General features: G+C 46.0%; 1 protein-coding gene across 2 annotated transcripts in view; it reads left to right on the top strand.

The window, feature by feature from the left end:
• Window positions 1–7,766: 7,766 nt before the first annotated feature.
• MUSK (muscle associated receptor tyrosine kinase) overlaps window positions 7,767–20,253 on the top strand; it is a 158,600-nt gene continuing 146,113 nt past the window's right edge. For both annotated transcript variants that reach the window (XM_060199015.1, XM_060199014.1), the window contains exons 1-2: window positions 7,767–8,002; window positions 17,409–17,535. In XM_060199015.1, coding sequence (XP_060054998.1) covers window positions 7,855–8,002; window positions 17,409–17,535 — 275 coding nt within the window. In that variant the 5' untranslated portion in view covers window positions 7,767–7,854. The remainder of the gene's footprint in view (window positions 8,003–17,408; window positions 17,536–20,253) is intronic.

Raw genomic sequence — 20,253 nt, 5'->3', positions numbered from 1 at the left:
GTAGGCCCCAAGCCCCAGCAGTAACCCTGGTGGGGACCAGGCAAAAGCAGCCACAGTTTTATCAGAGAACTCTGTGTTGCCACATAAACACTGAGAAAGTCATCATTTACTCAGGAAGACAGGAAAGTGCCTCCTGGGTTGTGTGATATAATCACACGCACGGACTTTCCCTCCTCAACGTAGTGCACTCTGGCCCTGCCCTCTGTTAGCCCTAGGTGACCTCTAGTCTGACCCAGTAGGTCCCCAAAATCTACTGTGAGTTTATATTTTTATTAAACCAGTGTTCTCGGGAGTGCTGGAATTACTCCCGCACTGCACTTAATAGTGCCTGCAGCAGCATAAAATAATCACTGCAAAACCTGACTGAATAAATGGGCCTCGCCACACTGATCGAAGTGTGAGACAGGCGTTCCCGGCATCCTCCTGTGTGTCTGAGCTGGTGAAGGCCAACTTGAGGGCTCCTTTCCCCAGGTAAAATAGTTTTCAAAACAAGTAAACTACTTTTCAGGCAGCCTTGACACTTCAGACACGTTCCCGAGTGCTTAATTACCTAACACAGTCACTAGAATCATGCTGTTCTACTTATGGAAACTGCTAGGAGATGCCTGGGCCTGATCTCTGAACAGCACTCATGTGCTCTGTGTGCTATAGCCAGCCGCTACCAGGTCAGGACAAGGAGAGCCGCCTAGAGTTTCAGTCATTACAGAGAGGCAGGAAGGGCTCCTGGGTTTAAGATTCAGTTTCTTCCATCTTTAAATACACGTAGTTTCATTATACTGTGCTTTAGTTTTCTACAACATGATGATCCCATAAACCAAACTGTCAAAATAAAATTTAACAGAACAAGACCTCCTAGGATTGGTTGTGTGACACGCCTGCAGTTTTGAGGAGATAGCCTAGGGGTTATGCAGAGAGGCTTTCATGCCTGTGGCACCAAAGTTTCCAGGTTTAAACTCAAAGGCCACCAGACACCAGCGTTTAATAGAGTTCTGGTAAACAAAAACAAAAACAAAAAAAGGAGGAGGAGGAGAAGAAAGGGAGAGGTGAAGGGAGGGAGGGAGGGAGGGAGGAGAAAAGTCGGCAACCTGGCTTTTTGTGCTTCCTAGCCCTTAAATCTTCAAGCTGAATCTCTCCTGTCAAGGTCAGGAACCACGAGCCAGGTGGACATTCCTTGCCCCTAAAGCCCTGGGCTCTCTCAGCAGCAGAACACATGCGACTTACAATCATACTAACATGCAGCAAAAGCAGACACACACACAGTGTGTGAAGTTGTGCCCAGCCGGGAGTGAAGCGGGTCACTCTGCCAGGACCACAGTGGCCTCTGGCGTCAGGGCTATAAAACAAACTCAGACTCGTGTGTTTATGTATGTGCTTTCATTCTCCTTCCTTCCTTCCTTCCTTCCTTCCTTCCTTCCTTCCTTCCTTCCTTCCTTCCTTCCTTTTTACTGGCCATGTGAGCATGGCCTGTGAGCTCAGACTGACAGGGACTCAGGTCACACAGGCTCCTGTGCTGAATGTGAACAGACACGGGCCCTGGGGCAAGATGATGGGGAAACAGTTCATGTTGTTTATATACTTTCCTCATGTTGGGAGCTACTCTCTGCCCTAACGCAGCTTTCTGGTCCTAGTCTCAACTCTGACACCATCTTCCCAGACAAAACTTGCGGCCACCTGCATGTTAGCTATCAGGCTCAGGCAAAAATTAGTACATTCAATAGGCCACATGGACTATACCTTAAATAGACTTCCTAGCTTCTTCCCACACAAAGACCCCTAGTTTCATCTGCTCTATTTCTACCTTTGGGTTTCTGTTTATTAAACAAATTGTCCCGCTTTATATCTTACTGCCTTTCAGCCACCAAGTTGCAGATGCTACCATGATTCCATCCTGACTTCCCGGGCAGACGCCCTCACCCATGTGTTCTGGAGCCTCCCCTCCCCAGAGCCCTACCCCACTAGGGAAAGACAGAGACAGGCTGGAAGTATGAATCCACCTGCCAACACCCATGTCCAGCGGAGAAGCAATTAAAGAAGCCAGAACTCCCACCTTCTGCTCCCCATAAAGAATTTGGGTCCAGGCTCCCAGAGGGATAAAGAACAGGGAAGCTTCCAATGGAGGGGAGGGGACACGGAACTCAGGTGGTGGGAACTGTGTGGTATTGTAGCCCTGTGATCTTATAGTCTTGTTCATCATTACTAAATCATTAAAAAGTTATAATAAAATACATACCTATAGTATGAAGTATCAATAAAAAATGTGCATGCAGTGGCTTGGGGAAAAGTTAATATGTAGAAGTCAGGTGGACCTGCACTAGGATTCTGTCTCCATGATTACTGAGTCACAGGACACTGGATGCATTTCCTGTCTCCTCAAAGCATTTCCTGTCCACTCTGAGAATTCCCTGTCCCCTCAGGGCATTTCCTGTCCTCTCGGAGCATTTCCTGTCCCCTCAGGGCATTTCTTGTCTCCTCAGGGCATTTCCTGTCCCCTCAGGGCATTTCCTGTTCCCTCAGGGCATTTCTTGTCTCCTCAGAGCATTTCTTGTCTCCTCAGGACATTTCCTGTCCCCTCAGGGCATTTCTTGTCTCCTCAGAGCATTTCCTGTCCCCGCAGAACTTCAATTTTCTGCTCTGCAAATTACACATACATTGTAGTATTCTACACAAAAATGGCTGGGTGACAGAAAAGAACATGGATTTATCTGTTCACTGCTGGAAACCAGAAGGGACCCAGGGCAGCCAGGTGCCAAGTGCTGTGCCTGGATCTCAGCCCGGTTGGGGTGACACTGGCAAGTCCCTGGCTGAGTCCCCTGCAGAGAGTGGGTGTTGCTGAGGCCCCCAGCCACTGAACCCTGACTGCCAGCACCTCTGGGACGCACTACAGCGGCCTCTGTCTGTGTGTCACTTGTGAGCTATTCAAAGTCCCGACAAAGCCAGAGGACTGTCTGAATTTAGGGCACTTACCTAACACCATGATCCGGGTTCACAGACTAAGCTGTTAGTTTTTCTTGACTTCTATAGCACAAGCAGGAATTGCCTTCAACCAAAGCTTACACAAAGAAAAAGGTTCAAGTGCCAAATTAAGGCAAAACAAAATTTCACCAGTGAGGACGGCTACTCCCCAAAAAGACAAGGAGGAAGAAGTACTGGGCAGATGTGGGTGGGGGAGCCTCACTGCTGGGAATCTGCTTCGGTGCACCTTTATCAAAAGATGTGTCGAGATGTCTACAGGATTGTTTTATTTTGTTATTGATAGTTTGCTACAAGACTTTAAGATTACAGTGTCTGGTTCCACACCATACCCACCACCAGAGCTCCATGCCCCACCCTCCCACCTCCCAAAGATAAACCACCAGAGCTTGTATAAGTCTTACCGTTTGCTTGTGTCTGTTTTGTTTGGATTTTTGTTTGGCAAGTTCCTGTGAACCAGCTCTCTGGATTCCACATCTGAGTGTAACCATAAGGTAGTTGTCTTTCATCTCTTACTTACCTCACTAAGCATAATCACCCTCCAGTTTCACCCATTTTGTCCCAAAGGACACAATATCCTCCTTTTTGATTGCAGAGTAGTACTCCATGGAATATATATCCCTTAACTTCTAAAGAATTTTCTTAAAGTGTGAGATCCAGTTATCCTATTTGAAGTATTTACCTAAAGTCTTTTCAATACCAATTCAAGGATATAGACTCACTGCTCTGTTTACTGAGGCGTTACTTACACTAAACAAGAACTGGGTACAGCTGACAAATGGTTTCCTGCCACTTTGTCCCTCAAGGCTACCAAAAAGCAACTGTTAGGAATTCACAGTTTCTGCTCTAATCTCAATGATTTCCTAGCTGCTCATAATTTTTTTTTATATATTACAGAATTACATGTCAGCAGGGGATTGAATCCACACCATTGCCACCACCAGAGTTCTGAATCTTCAGTCTCCCCACTAAAAGCCACCACAGTTCCCCTAAGGCTGTAGACATGGGCCAACCATCTTCTCTACAACTGTCTGTCCACATTTATACATAGCTGCACCTTCTTTTTCTGATTCAATCCTCTCTTCCCCTTCAAGCCACTCATGACATCATAACTACCTCTATATAACCCTCTCCTTTCCCTTCTCTCTCTCTGGGTGCTGATGGAGCTGAAGTGCAGAGCCCTCGTCTGACTTTGTTATTGGGAGGGCCATCTGCTTCAAATATAGCGCAGAGTGTGGACTAGGAGGTGGCATAGTTGAAAAAGCATTAGTTTCTTAACCATGAGGTCCTGAGTTCAATCCCTGACAAATGCAGCACAGAGATCACCTCCGTGGAAATCTTTCTTTAGGAAGGTTCTGGTAGCAAGTAGTTAACTATCCAGTTTTTACATCTACCAAGTTGGAAATGTAGATTTCCTCTCATCTTTATCACTAAATCTTTCTCATCTGCCTTCCCACAATTTAAAGTGTGTCCTTTCCACGCATTCCATCACGGCCCCACTGTCCCCCAGACATAGCAATACTGGCCATGACACAGCAGTGTCTACTTCCAAAAGGGCCTGGAGGGCCCCTTGCCAAAATGCCCCTCAGTGATGGGCAGCTCTCTCTCGGGGAACTCCCGCACATGCACAGGCCCATCCACACAGCTGAGGCACTCCAGGGCCAGGCGGTGGTGCACCTGATAAGGCACCCACACTACAGAGCACAAGAACCTGGGTTCAAGCTCCTGGTCCCCATCTGCAGGAGGAAAGCTTCATGAGTGGTGAAGCAGGGTTGTAGGTGTCTCTCTGTCTCTTTATCTCTCAGTCTAGCTCCCCTTCTTTCAATTTCTCTCTGCCTCTATCCAATAAATTAATTAAAAATTAAGAACAACTCACCCCCCTTCCAGTCTTTGCTCCCACCCCTTCTCCCCTACCTTCTTTGCCAGACCAGTATGGGCACCTATAACTATCTCTGTTCTCAACATAGCTGCTTACTCATCCACTTCACAGTGCATCCTCTCTCCTGGAATGTTGCCTCCTTGGGCTAATTTGTCACTAACAAATAACCCCTTCTGCCTCTCAGTCTCCAAAATAAACCTAATAATTCAGCATCTGTTATTTGAGAAAACAGCAGAGCTGGAGAGAAATAAGAGTATCAGTGCAACTTTGTAGCCAACAACCTCCAGTGTGTCTCCTTCCCTTCCCTTCCCTGTCCCTGTCCTTCCCTCCCCTGCTCTCCCCACTCCTTCCCTCCCTTTCCCTTCCCTTCCCTTCCCTTCCCTTCCCTTCCCTTCCCTTCCCTTCCCTTCCCTTCCCTTCCCTTCCCTTCCCTTCCCTTCCTTTCCCTTCCCTTCCTTTCCCTTCCCTTCCCTTTTCTTTCCTTTCCCAGGATAGTGGTTTTTAGCCATTAACCTCACCTTCACCATTACAAAGAGGACAGACATGATCAAATGGTGACTTGGAAAACATGTTGCCTTCTGCCTGTGAGTCCCTCTCCTGTGGCAAAGGCCCACTGCCTGGGAAGTCCAGGGTATTATTTCCATGAGAGTCTGGGAAGGTTGACCCTGAGCCCCCTCCTTCTCAGGAGAGGTGGTAGACAGGTCCTCGCCTGATCTCGTGACCTTATGATGGGTGGGTTTTTCCAAACTGGAAACCTTCCTACACACGCTTCCTCATTCCCTGTGGACATAGACCATGCATTATTGTGTATAGCCAACCAAACCCCACCACAGATATCCTGGCTTTGCTCAACTGCCCCCAGCCCCTCTGCCCGGAGGTACTTGTAACTCACCCTTAGAGAACAAAGCCTACCTAGGGATGAGCTCAGGACCAGGCCTTAAGCGGTAACTTTCCAGTTGTGATCAAATACTTGATAGGATAAGACTTAACTCAGTATTTGTATGGATTAGATTAATGATCACCTCAACATTTTTTCTAACCCTTGAGTCTATCTGCTTGCTTGTACTCCCCATAAATGAGTCATCTCCCTGAAGCTTCTCCCGGAGGAGGTCGTGATTGATTCCTCTCGGCGCACTCTCCCTCGTCACCAGGGTCCCCCAAGGCCCCCAGGGGCTGCCCAGTCTCTGCCGCCAGTGGCCAGGGAGACAGAGAGCCCATGACAGCCCACACTCTCCTCTTGTATTACAAGGTCCTACATGCAATTCTCCAGCCTTACCTGAGTCCAGAAATATTCCTTTCCCCCACTCTCTTTAAAGAGAAAAGATAATCCAAACGATGATTCCAATGATTTCTCCCTGCAGGATCATTCACATGACACCTTCAGTATACATGGAAAGTGAAAACATTCTGTGGCCACTCTGTCTCGCCCTCCAGGGCCTCCCTTTCCCAGAGACTCTTGCAGAACACAGCCTGGTCCCTCCACGCTGAGCAGCTAGCACGGGCTTGTCTCTCTGCACATGCCTGCTCTCACCTCATTCCTCTTCATTCCTGGAGGCCGCCCTTCATCAGGGTCCTAAATGACTTATGTTGTTAGACTCAGAGACAACACCTCGGTCTGTTGCACCTGGCGTTTCAGTAGCGTCCAGCTCCCTCCTGGACAGCACCCTGTCCATCATGGCCACCTGCAGGATTTTAAGTGTTGTGACTTTCCATTTCATGTTCGTTCTATGAAACTAGTCAAACTGCTTCAGGTCAGTGGACGTAAAGTAAGCGTCACACAGCTAGATCTGCCTTGACTCCTGTTCCTAAAGGGGACTGCTTTGAAATGCTAACTTTGATTTTTGTGCTGGCCTCTGCACTCCATGCCTAGGCCACTCAGTATTTAAAGTACTCAGCACGTCCTAAGCGGAGTCTGAAGACAGTGCAGTACTGCATAAGAGCTCAGGGGCTGTGAATCCACACATAACTTCGGGAAGTGCCGGCCTTCTGTGTCTCCAGGAGATGGTGAACAAGCCAGGGAGATGTTACCAAGGTGAGGGCAGGACGCCTGCATCCCAAGGGTTAGTCGGGCATGAGCAGCCCGTGCTATCCTCAGGGACCCGCCAGCAGGTGGCTCAGGTGAAAGTGGAGGCAGGGGTGAGGTGATGGAGCTGACCAGGTAGGTAGGGCAGCACAGCCTCCTAGCTGATTAAAAACTAGCCATTGGGAGCCGGGTGGTGGGGCACCTGATTGAGCGACCATGTCACAGGGCACAAGGACCTGGGTTTGAGCCCTTGGGCCCCACCTGCAGGGTGGAAGCTGCATGAGTGGTAAGGCCGTGCTGCAGGTCTCTCTCTGTCTCTCTTCCTCTCTGTCTCCCTCTATCCTCTCAATTTCTGGCTGTCTTTATCTTACAAATAAAGATGATAAAAGTAATTTTAAAAACAGTTACTGGAGTCTTTTCAACTGGGCAAAGAATCTGGGGGAAAAAGATCTGAGGATGATAACGCATAAAGCAGAGAGAGCGGTCAAGAGTTTCTTGTTATCTTTAAGAGAATATGAATGTCTAAAATGAGAGGGGAGGGGGATAACAGGAGAATCAGAAGTCAGAGGAGGAAAGAAAGGGAGCTGATGTCACAGTCCCCCACATGTAGTGGTCCAGTGAATATGGGCGGTGGAGTCAGCAGCAAGGGAACCGGGTTTGAGCCTCTCCGAGTTCTGCTGTGGTGTTAGAGATGAATCAGGAGCCCATAACCCTCTCCTGCTGGGAACGTCGGCATGACTGCAGAAGACATCTGGTATTGTCCTTCTGCTCCTGTCTTGAAAGGGATTCACAAGGGATTTTCTTTCCCTTGTTCCTCCAGCCCTCCATTGGCTTCACCGGCCTAAGTGGACACTCACCAGCTGGCCACGTCCATCACTGCAGCCAAGTCTGAGAATTCCTGATTATACTTAGAGCTCTGAGGGCTGCTGACGCAGTCATTAGCCTAGGACCCTTCACTAACTAACTCTGCTTTAAAATGTGAATGGTGAGGAGAGATTTTTCCTTTGCGTTGTCCAGAAAGAACTTTCTTCTGCCTGATTCTGGATTAATCATGAGAGAGCTTGTCAACATTCCTTTGGTACATATTCTGACTCTGGTGGCCTTCAGCGGGACTGAGAAGCTTCCAAAAGGTGGGTCTGAGCGATCTTGTCTTCTTTATGGCTTTGTGACTGTCCTGAGTCTGTGTGTGTCCTGAGTCTGATCACAGCCAACCCACCGTGTGCAGGCTTGGGCTTGACTTGGTGAGGTAGGGGTGGAGTGGATTGAAAGGGGAAAACCTATACAAAGAAATAAGTGATCAGTGGTCTCCCTTCTGCTGATACCTGCCTCTGGCCCTGAAGTCTACAAGCAAAAGTTTAGCCATGACATGTCTGCCAAAAACTGGCACCTAGGCAGCACCGGGAGGTGGACTGCCTGCTACCAAGGGTGCTTTTGTTTGCGTTCGTCAAATTTCAGGGTGGTCTAAACAGATGATAAGAAGCTTTTTCGCACAACGTTTACCAGGAATATAATCAGTTCTACCCCCAGATAGGCAGTGTTTACTTCCGAACAAAAAGCATTTCAACTTGCTGCCATACTTTCACATAACATTTAGTATTTTAGCTCTTAAAATCGAAATTAAAGGGAGACACACACATTTTGCTTACGTAAGGAAAGCGTGAACACAATGGCTTCTCGGTAACTTCCATGCTGGGACCCTGAGTTGGCTTGGCAAGAGATTGCAAAAGTTTTTTTCAGAGCCTTTGGAATGTACCGGAAATAACACCACCTCAGGGCAAAGGAAAGTGACTTAAGAAGCTGACAAACACCTGTTGCAGTAGCAAGAATGTCCACACTGACATGCTTCATGGTGGGGTACTGTGAAAATAAATTCACATATTTCAGATCATGAAGAAAGACTAAAACAGTTGTACATTTTGGAGGGACTGAAGCATCATTTAAATCTTTTTATACAAGAGTTTTTAAATTAAATGTGTCAAATTAAGATTTTTGTGTTTCTTAAGCACTTAAATTGTTCTTTCTTTATACTGCTTTGCCAGTGAACTGGTCACATTTTCACTGTGTAGATGAGTTAAGATGAGAAAACAGCTTGGTGGAGATTCAATGGCAATACGGTACAGTTCCCTTCACAGTCGATCCTACAAGCGTGTGGTGTTTTGTTGTCTTCTTTTCCCATTTTACATGCACAAAGATATTTCATCAGATTCATTTGAATGTTTAATTGCCACCTAACACTGTAAGATATCTCCAGGTTAAAAAAAAAGAATCTAGATATTTGAAACACCTAATAATAGCCAGAAAGACACCATTGGCTTCAGATTGTTTTGGTGCTCCTGCTCACGCATGTTCGGCCAGGCAGCAGCTAGATGTTGGGACTTTGTATTTCCTAGGTTCCATTCGGGTGTTGTTCTTCACCACTGAGTCACACAAAATGTGGCTGGAGGCAACGTTCTGCTGCTAGGGAGCAGGACAGGAAGTTTCGATAGTTCCAGTTAATCTGATGCACAGAGATGAAAAAAAACTCATTACATGAGCAAATCCTAATCTATATTCTAGAAAGAAATAATGTTAAATTTTTAAATTCTACAGGTAAAACCCTTAACTAAAATGGACATACTGTTATGTAAATATCAAATTATGGTAGCACACAAGTAACAAAGTCACGTATCTGGGCCTATTAATGAAATAATCAAATTGCTAGCCCAATACTATTAATATTTGTTTGTTTCTGTAGTTATAGTACTATATTAAGACAACCTTTGCCTAGTAAAGCTTGTTTGTTATACATTCTGTATAGCATTGTCTTAACATCAGCCTGAGCCCCAAACACCAGGCCTAACAGAGTACAATGCACACCAGTTCTGAGCACAGAGATTATGATAAGGAAAGTTGTTAAAATTTGCAGTGCGGAGGCCTGCTGAACACATTGATCATGAAGCAACGACATGCTATTCTTTTTTAAAAATATTTATTTTATTTATTTGTTCCATTTTGTTGCCCTTATTTTATTGTTGTAGTTATTATTGTTGTTATTGATATTGTTGTTGGATAGGACAGAGAGAAATGGAGAGAGGAGGGGAAGACAAAGAGGGGGAGAGAAAGACAGACGCCAGCAGACCTGCTTAACTGCTTGTAAAGTGACTCCCCTGCAGGTGGGGAGCCGGGGGCTCGAACTGGGATCCTTAGGCCGGTCCTTGGCACTTTGCACCATGTGCGTTTAACCCACTGTGCTACTGCCCGACTCCCAATGCTATTCTTATAACACTGTTAAAAGTCTTCAGGGGGTCCCACAGGAGTCCTCTCACAGCTGTCTTCTCTACCCTTGGGGACGGCAGTAGCAAAGAGAAACTATTTCCCACGCTTCAGGTGCAGTCAAGCAAAGAGCTGCAGCACAATCGCAAAATAGACTGGCACTCTGCACAGTGCACCTGAGTACTCCGGGTCCTTCCCATGGCGTCCTGTGTCCCAGGTAAAATGGACAACTGGCCCTGTAGAGTTTATTTGTGGCTTAATTGGGACTATAAAGACAAGCGAGGGTCACTGCATTTCTAAGTCATTTCTTCTGGTCACGAGCTTCACATGTACAAGTAGAAGGATATGACACTGTGTCTTGCATGTGAAACACACACACACATTCTGCATACACCATAGATTAAAGTAGCTTTCATTTCACAGAGCATTGACTTTGACCATATAACTGAATAGTATTTAAGATTTTATTTTGTGATATTAAGTGTATGGCAAGATGTAAATCATGGAGGAATATAACCATGACTGAATTTTTAATATGCACAAATAACTCCTGTCCGGGTCTCACTTTTAAAGTAGCCCCATTTTATACCACAGCCAGATTTTGTTTTAGTCTGAAATATTTATCTTTAGATACATTTGAGCGGTAACTTTTTCTAAGTCGTAGGCATACAGGGATAGGAGTCACAGAATCCACACACGTCTGAGTCATAGCAAGCACAGCTGTCATTAAAATCTAGGACACCGAGTCCTGGAAGAAGTTTCATATTGACGTAAACTGAAAGACGCACAGTGCGAGCTGGAAGAAACACATTTGCCTTAAACACTGGTGACCTTCAAGAACAGAAAGAAATGAGAGAAACATACAGATTTCTATAACATTTTCAGATAAACTATCAGTGAAATACAGCTTGAGGTCCATGATGGAAAATGACAAGTAAGAGGAGCAGAGAGGACCTAGGGGCCAGGGTCTCTCTCTAGAGACATTCGGGAGAAGGGTCTGAGCAGTAGGGTCAGTGGTCTTGCTGGGGTTGGGGTGCATCTGCATAGCTCCCAGGAGCCACACACTTGCTTGACCTTACTCAGCCCTACAGGGGAAACAGGAGAAAAGACAGGTGATCGTTGCTTTTGAATCAAGGGGCTTAATGCTGTACAGTGCAGTCATTGAATATGCAGACAACTTCACTGTGCCCTAAGTTTTACTGCAGTACCCCATGTCCATCCATGCCTCACACTGTGCTCTCCTCCCTCCCAGAGTCCTTTGCTGTGGTGCAGTGCCCCATGTCCATCCATGTCTCACCCTGTGCTCTCCCTCCTCCCAGTGTCCTTTGCTGTGGTGCAGTGCCCCATGTCCATCCATGTCTCACTCTGTGCTCTCCTCCCTCCCAGAGTCCTTTGCTGTGGTGCAGTGCCCCATGTCCATCCATGTCTCACCCTGTGCACTCCTCCCTCCCAGAGTCCTTTGCTGTGGTGCAGTACCCCATGTCCATCCATGTCTCACTCTGTGCTCTCCTCCCTCCCAGAGTCCTTTGCTGTGGTGCAGTAGCCCATGTCCACCCATGTCTCACTCTGTGCTCTACTCCCTCCCAGAGTCCTTTGCTGTGGTGCAGTAGCCCATGTCCACCCATGTCTCACTCTGTGCTCTACTCCCTCCCAGAGTCCTTTGCTGTGGTGCAGTACCCCATGTCCATCCATGCCTCACCCTGTGCTCTCCTCCCTCCCAGAGTCCTTTGCTGTGGTGCAGTGCCCCATGTCCATCCATGTCTCACCCTGTGCTCTCCTCCCTCCCTCCCAGAGTCCTTTGCTGAGGTGCAGTGCCCCATGTCCATCCATGTCTCACTCTGTGCTCTCCCTCCCTCCCAGAGTCCTTTGCTGTGGTGCAGTGCCCCATGTCCATCCATGTCTCACCCTGTGCTCTCCCTCCTCCCAGTGTCCTTTGCTGTGGTGCAGTGCCCCATGTCCATCCATGTCTCACCCTGTGCACTCCTCCCTCCCAGAGTCCTTTGCTGTGGTGCAGTACCCCATGTCCATCCATGTCTCACTCTGTGCTCTCCTCCCTCCCAGAGTCCTTTGCTGTGGTGCAGTGCCCCATGTCCATCCATGTCTCACCCTGTGCTCTCCCTCCCTCCCAGAGTCCTTTGCTGTGGTGCATTGCCCATGTCCATCCATGTCTCACTCTGTGCTCTCCTCCCTCCCAGAGTCCTTTGCTGTGGTGCAGTGCCCCATGTCCATCCATGTCTCACTCTGTGCTCTCCTCCCTCCCAGAGTCCTTTGCTGTGGTGCAGTGCCCCATGTCCATCCATGTCTCACTCTGTGCTCTCCTCCCTCCCAGAGTCCTTTGCTGTGGTGCAGTACCCCATGTCCATCCATGTCTCACTCTGTGTTCTCCCTCCTCCCAGTGTCCTTTGCTGTGGTGCAGTGCCCCATGTCCATCCATGTCTCACTCTGTGCTCTCCTCCCTCCCAGAGTCCTTTGCTGTGGTGCAGTACCCCATGTCCATCCATGTCTCACTCTGTGTTCTCCCTCCTCCCAGAGTCCTTTGCTGTGGTGCAGTGCCCCATGTCCATCCATGTCTCACCCTGTGCTCTCCCTCCTCCCAGTGTCCTTTGCTGTGGTGCAGTGCCCCATGTCCATCCATGTCTCACTCTGTGCTCTCCCTCCTCCCAGTGTCCTTTGCTGTGGTGCAGTGCCCCATGTCCATCCATGTCTCACTCTGTGCTCTCCCTCCCTCCCAGAGTCCTTTGCTGTGGTGCAGTGCCCCATGTCCATCCATGTCTCACCCTGTGCTCTCCTCCCTCCCAGAGTCCTTTGCTGGGACAGGTGATCTGACTAATTCAGAGTTAGTGCTTTTCCAGGATAAATATGGCGAAAGAACTTGTGCATAGGGAGTTGAGATTACCAATTAGCATACCATGCAGTTTGGATTTAATAATGAAGTCAAGGAAATGAGGATTTTCAAAGTGTTGAAGAGAATGGGAACATCAAGGTCTGTCTTCTCCTTTCCCCTTTATTCTGCCTGTGCATAAGGGAAAGCCCACGGTGACTGTAAGCCCTTGTTTTCTCATAAACACGAAGACACAGCTACTGGTACTCAACATAGAAATCTATGTGACACACTAACAGTGTGTCAGTGACCGGTATTGTGATCCCTCTGAAGTATTAAGTTTATTTCAGATGAATCCCTTTGAGTACCCAAAAGAATGCCCCCAGGAGAGTCGACTTCAAAACTTCTAACACACTTAGGCAGAATGCTTCCGTGCCTGTTTCCAATGCTATTCTTGAAGACAAGGGTCAAGACTGCATTCTGTGGCAAAGGACTGGTGGTAAGCCAGTCACAGATAATCATTTCAAGTGTTGTTGAGCCTTACATGATTGAATTTGGTACACTTTGCTTTGGCACAATACACCATGTCCAGTCCATGTTTTCCACTAAGAAGGGAATGCAGACACTTAGCACGGTGAGGCAAGAAGTGTCCCCGAGTGTGCACATGTGCTTAAGTCTCCAGTCTTCCAATAAGATGAAAAATTTTTAAAAAGCAATGGATTTATTAGGTCCTTATACAGAAAGGAACTTCTATTTTGTTGTATCAGCAATACTGTCGATAAGCCAGTTCCTAAAATAAGCAACACTGACTGTCTTCTTTTTTGGGGATCTGAAAAATGTCCAAATTGGAGTGTTTTCTCAGATTGAAATAATGTGTGATGTATGTGTGATGTTAGAAATACACAAATATGTTTCAAGTCTCAGCTCTAATCTTTCTAAAGACGAAATGAGCAAATGCGTTTAGCTTTTTAGTCTATTCAGTCATTTGTGATCGTGCTGATCAGCAGCAATTCATACCAGAAAGAAACTCCACAGGTGGCACACTTGGTTAAGCACTCACATTACAGTGTGCAAAGACTTCAAGCCCCTGGTCCTCACCTGCAGAAAGGAAGCTTCACCAGTGGTGAAGCAGGGCTGCAGATGTCTCTCTGTCTCTCTATCTCCTCCTTCCCTCTCAATTTCTCTCTGTCTATATAATAAATAAATAAATATTTTTAAAAGGAAAACAAATCATCAAGAGCCATGTGCTAAAGTTGATAAAATACAAAGACAGGATAATATCATGTCTTTCTCTCCAAGAAGCTCATGTTCCGGCTAAGCTACTCTCAGGATACAGAAAGAGCCGTGTTCATTCCATCTGTTTGTTATTCATGTGTGTCCCTCGGACGGAGGAAAGAAACACTGCCCTCCTTCACACAGGCTCTGACCGAGATGAAAGCTGAAGGAGAAGAAAACAGAGTCAGCCTGCTGTGCCGACACAATTACTGAGTATAACAGAGTGATTGTGTCAGTAAAAAATTGGAATTAATTTTGTTTCAGAACTTTGGAACATGTGCAAAGTGGGCCGAACCCACTTTATAAAACCTTTAGAAAGGACACTCATGTCAGTCTCCTCACATTTGGTGTAACCCACAGAGAACTGCTGACAGGGCCTTCTCATGGCTATCATTGGGGCTTCCTGCTTTGCTCCAAGCTCTTTCAAATAGAAAGAGAGAGACAGAGACAGAGACAGGGGAGGCTCTGCAGCACCATAGCTTCATTCAATGTGAACGGGACTGGGTTCACACCGGCATCATAAGCTTTGCAAATTAGACACAGTATCCAAATAAGCTGGTCCTGACCATGGGCAGCTTACAGATCAGACAGGAACCTTAGACCCACCTGAACCTTGGAGATGTCCATCCCAGACAGTTACTGACCACTCTTAGTCTGTTCCTCATTTGACCTAGCCTTCAGCATGCACACTCACAGGGGCCAGCGGGATAGCTCAGCTGGGGGTGTCTGCTTTGTCTTATGAAGCATCCAGGTTCAAGCTCCCAGGGGAACTACATGGAGTTCTCCTGTGCTATTCTCCCTCTTTCTCCCTATGTCTCTCTCTCCCTCTCTCTCCCTCCATCTCTCTCTCTCTGAATTAGAAGAAAATTCATCTCAGAGTGGTGAAGCTCTAGCCATGACACACACACATATACACACACATACACACACACAATACACACACACACATACACATGCATATATACACACATACATATACACACATACACACATATACACACACATACACACATATTCACACACATACACATACACACAATACACACACATATACACACATACACACACATACACACACACACACACACACTCACACACACACACTCATTTGATCATGAACAAAGAATGAACTAAAGTCTCCAGCCACCAGGTGGGAGCACTCTCTCTCACACACCTTCTATCTAGAGAACAGAATGAAAATGGGAAGATGAAAGTCTGCCACAACAGTGAAATCACACAGCCAGCAAACAGCAACAACAATAAGAAAACCCAAAGCAAAGAAACAAAACTCTGATGGCCAAGAAACAATTCAGTTCACCCTTGATTTCAAAAAAATATGTCACATAGCTGTGCGTTCACCCCAAGTGTTAACTTAGGCTAATTCACTCTACCTGATAGAAATCCTGTATATCACAGCAAGAGGTCACCATCCTGGGGGCCAAGTGGTGGTGCACCTGGCTAAGTGCATGTAAATCCATGTGCAAGGACCTGGGTTCAAGCCCCACATGAAGAGCAAAGCTTCATGAGTGGTGAAGCAGGGCTGCAGGTGTCTCTGTCTCTCTCCCTCTTAGCCCCTTCCTTCTCAACTTCTCTTTGTTCTATCAAATGAAATAAAGCTTTAATATATAGGCTGTGGAATTTCTAATTTATTGTCTTTCTCTATAAACTTGCTTGTTGTTGCCTCTGCATATAAGTAGAATCATAACATCCCTTGGGATGAGTTTCTCTCACTTCTTATTTCCAAGGTTCTGTTAGGTAGAATTATACACCAATACATTGGTGTTAGGATAGAGATGCACTATACATATACATATATACACAAATACACATACATGCACACACACATATATGTATTTACTTAAGAGGACACCCAAGGGAGTAGGGTAGTAGCTCAGCGGATTAAGCACACGTGGCACAAAGCACAAGGAACAGCATAAGGAAGCAGGTCTGCAGGTGTCTGTCTTTCTCTCCCCCTCTCTGTCTTCTCCTCCTCTCTCCATTTCTCTCTGTCCTATCCAACAATGATGACAATAGTCACTACGACTGTTGGTATGCATGAGACCCCTTCTGTTTCATTTGGTTTAAATCCCCCCTGCTTAACACTATTCTATTTACATAACCACTGCATTCTATTTACATAACCACTGTTAACAAGTTCCACCCTCCCTCCAGGGCATTTGTGGTTCAGTGATAGGATTCTCACCTAATCTGCCCCCTCCTTGTCACACTCTGATTTTCACCAGTCACTTTTCTCTCCACCCTCTCTATGTCACATCCTGTTTCCACCTTACTTGGCAAGTACATATAAAGACAGCATTGTGAGTTTTACTTTACCTTGAGTTTAGCTTAGCTCATCTTAGATTGTGCTGCGTCCTGCATGAATAAAGAGATACTGCGTACAACCCAGCCATGAGTCCCTGGTCGTCTGTTACCTGCCCGTGAAGCCAGCCCGTCGAAAACAACATAACCCATCGAAAACAACATACGGCAATAAAAAGAAACAAGGGCAACAAAGGGCAACAAAAGAGACTAAATAAATAAAAATTTTAAAAAATTGTCCTATATTTTTAAAAAAGAGAGGAGTTGGGCGGTGGCACAGTGGGTTAAGCACCCATGGCACAAAGCTCAAGGACCAGCATAAGGATCCCAGTTCAAGCCCCCGGCTCCCCACCTGCAGGGGAGTCGCTTCACAGGCGATGAAGCAGGTCTGCAGGTGTCTATCTGTCTCTCCCTTTCTGTCTTCCCATCCTCTCTCCATTTCTCTCTGTCCTATCCAACAACATCAGTAACAACAACAATAAGAACTACAACAATAAAACAACAAGGGTAACAAAAGGGAATAAATAAATATTTTAAAAAAGAAATTAAAATCAATCAATCATTAAGTAAAAAGCACTAAAAAAGAAAAGTTCACCCAAATCATAGCACAGTGAAGCTCAAACCCTGCACCTCACTTTTTGATTGTATATGACGCCTTCTAAGCCCTACTCGCTTGAGAGCCTTTTCTCTTAATTCTCAAATTCTAATTTGGAAGTGGAAACATATCTTTCCCAAGCACAATCTTTCTTTTGACAGGTTTCTCCTGGGGGAAACGCAGTTCTCATTCAGGTCTGTGGTAACATCTGCTCACAAAGGGTCAGCCAACAGCATTCCAGAGCGTGCTCACATGACTCTTTCTCTTCCTGCAGCGCCTGTTATCACCACTCCTCTTGAGACCGTCGACGCTCTAGTTGAGGAAGTGGCCACTTTCATGTGTGCAGTGGAATCCTATCCCCAGCCCGAAATTTCCTGGACTAGAAATAAAATTCTCATTAAGTAAGTATTCTGCCATTATCTAGTAAGACACGCCAACTGTGACCACCTTCCCTCTGATATAAATGCAGGGACAGTTCTCTGGCAGAGCAAAAGTTCACTCTCTAGAATACATAAAATGAGAGTTTTCTCCTTTTGTAAGTGTAAGCTCTTAACTTCAGTGAGGCCAGAGAATGGTCCGACGCAAGACAGTGATTACCATGACATGAAGAAGCCAGCCATGAGTCCCAGGATAGGACCTGGAGGAGGTGTTAAAGCAACTAGAATGATCCATGGGGTTCTACCCCTGGGGTGTACACTTCCAGCCTTGCTGGGGGGGTTTGCGGGAACCGAGCACTTTCTTTTCCTTTTTAGATTTTATTTATTTTATTAATGAGAAAAATAGGAGGAGAGAGAGAAAGAGCCAGACATCACTCTGGTACATGTGCTCCTGGGGATTTGAACTCAGTCTAGTTCCTTAGCCACTGTACCACCTCCTGGACCATGAACCGAGCATTTTCTATACGTCTAATATCCCAGGAAAGTACAGCAGGATGTCAGGATTCAGCCTCTTGGTCAAGAGAGATTTTAAAAAAAATATTTATTTATTTATTCCCTTTTTGTTGGCCTTGTTTTTTATTGTTGTTGTTATTGTCATCGTCATTGTTGGATAGGACAGAGAGAAATGGAGAGAGGAGGAGAAGACAGAGAGGAGGAGAGAAAGATAGACACCTGCAGACCTGCTTCACCGCCTGTGAAGCGACTCCCCTGCAGGTGGGGAGCCAGGGGCTGGAACTGGGATCCTTATGCCAGTCCATGCACTTTGCGCCATGTGTGCTTAACCCTATGTGCTACCGCCCTACTCCCTAAGAGAGATTCTTAAGCTATAGTGAGTTCAGTCTCTTGAACATGAAATTTCTACTCAACATATAAAGGTCTTTTTCCCAGGCAATATGCATTTGATTGTTAAAAATACTCTAAAAAATCTGTAATAATGGAAAAGTTTGACTTCATAATAGGCAGTATAGGGCACTGTACTGGGGCTACCATGTTTAAACTGGTATCCATAGATTTGGATGGGGAAAAAGATGTTTTTCTTTTAATTAACCACAAACTGCAATGTAATTTTGCTTGTTTTCTATTATTTATATAATGTGGGGATTTGCCTTGTGCTGTGGTAGCCTTCAAGCAGAAAGGCTCAGAGACCAAAGTCAAATGCATGATACAGTTTATTAAGCCCATCTACTATGTAGAGATGAGAAGTGAAGGGAAAGATTCGGGACCTGTAAGTATATGAAGCGACTTATGTCATCTGAAGCTCCTGTCTGCTCTGTGTCTTTGACATTTTCCCCTCCCCCTGCGTGTTCTGAGGAGGTTGAGAACTGAGGCTGAGTAAGGGCCTGGGCTGGAGGTGTGCAGAAGCCGGTGGCCTGGGCTGGCCCGACTGGCCAGGTAGAGGGATGAATGCATGTGGCTGAGGTTAGCTGCCATCACTCTAAATTGTGCTTCTTGGATAGAGAACAGTCTGGAGAACAGAGTGAGAGGACTGTTGCCAGGCTAGCATGGGGGTGTTTCTTCCCATGTGTGTGCTCCTTGTGTTGGAGAGAACTCAACTGAAGCCAGCCTGGGCTGCTATTCACTCAGTGATGTGAGGGAGATGACTCAGGAACAGACACATGGTGGCAAGACAATGCAATACCTTTATTGATCAGACAGCCAAGGCTTTTAAAAGGCAGACCTGGAAGTGGCAAGTCGGAAACAGAACTGGCTAGGAAAGGGGTGGAGAAAGGCAAAAGGGCTGGAAAGGTAGGGACTTCCTTAGCAACTGTTGTGAGGGTTTTAATTGGTAGGATTAATACTACCTGCAGGCAGGGAGGGTCTTGAGGGTAGAAAGAAGATAGATCAAAGGAATGGAATGGGTGGAGATCTTTCAGGCAAAACAATGATTATGTAGATAGGCCATAGTATCAGGAATGCAGGGTGAGCCCAGCCAAGCTCAACCACATCCGCACAATTTCCTGATAGACTGTGACCTCTGTGTTCATGCCAGGACAGAGGACATCATTGTGAGTGTGCCTGTCCAACCCTTTCTGCTCTAAGCAACACTGGTCTTTGTTCATCCTGCTTCCTGTTTATCCTAGAGGTGTTTGGTTGGTTGCTCCTTCACTTACTGCCTTATTCACACATTTTGTAGGTTCTGCCTGTGTTTTCCAAGTTGCTCTCTCCTTTGTTATCTCTCTTCAATATATGAATCATTTTGCCAATATTTCATGAGCTACTCGTGACCCAATTTACGTGCTTCCCACCTCCTGAGTTCTACCCATCTAGTGCAAAGTCATCTATGATAAAACTGAATGAACTATTCTTCAACAAGCAATGCCTCCTTGCCAATTCAGATCAGGATAATGGTGGCATTAAAAGTAGCTGTGATGTTGTTATAATAAATTTATGGTTTTATATTACATTGCTGAGTAGCTTGTCTTTCAAAATCCAATTTATGCTTTTCCTACTTTGAAGTGATAACAGTCCATATTCAAACATTGTTTTCCATACCTTGGTATCCATGTTGTTCACAAGAGTAAGCTGATGACTACACTTTCAAGCAGTTTTGAGAACTTCCCCACCATACCCTTCTGCATCTACCTCTTGGAGTCATAAGGAGGTAAAGGGAGAACCAAAGAGGATTTTTTCAAATTATTCAAAGAAAATCAACATAAAAAGCTTATTTTAGGGAAACTTAAA

Source organism: Erinaceus europaeus, chromosome 10 (genome assembly GCF_950295315.1).
Source record: "Erinaceus europaeus chromosome 10, mEriEur2.1, whole genome shotgun sequence".
NCBI lineage: Eukaryota > Metazoa > Chordata > Mammalia > Eulipotyphla > Erinaceidae > Erinaceus > Erinaceus europaeus.
This window is presented reverse-complemented; position numbering and strand designations above follow the sequence as displayed.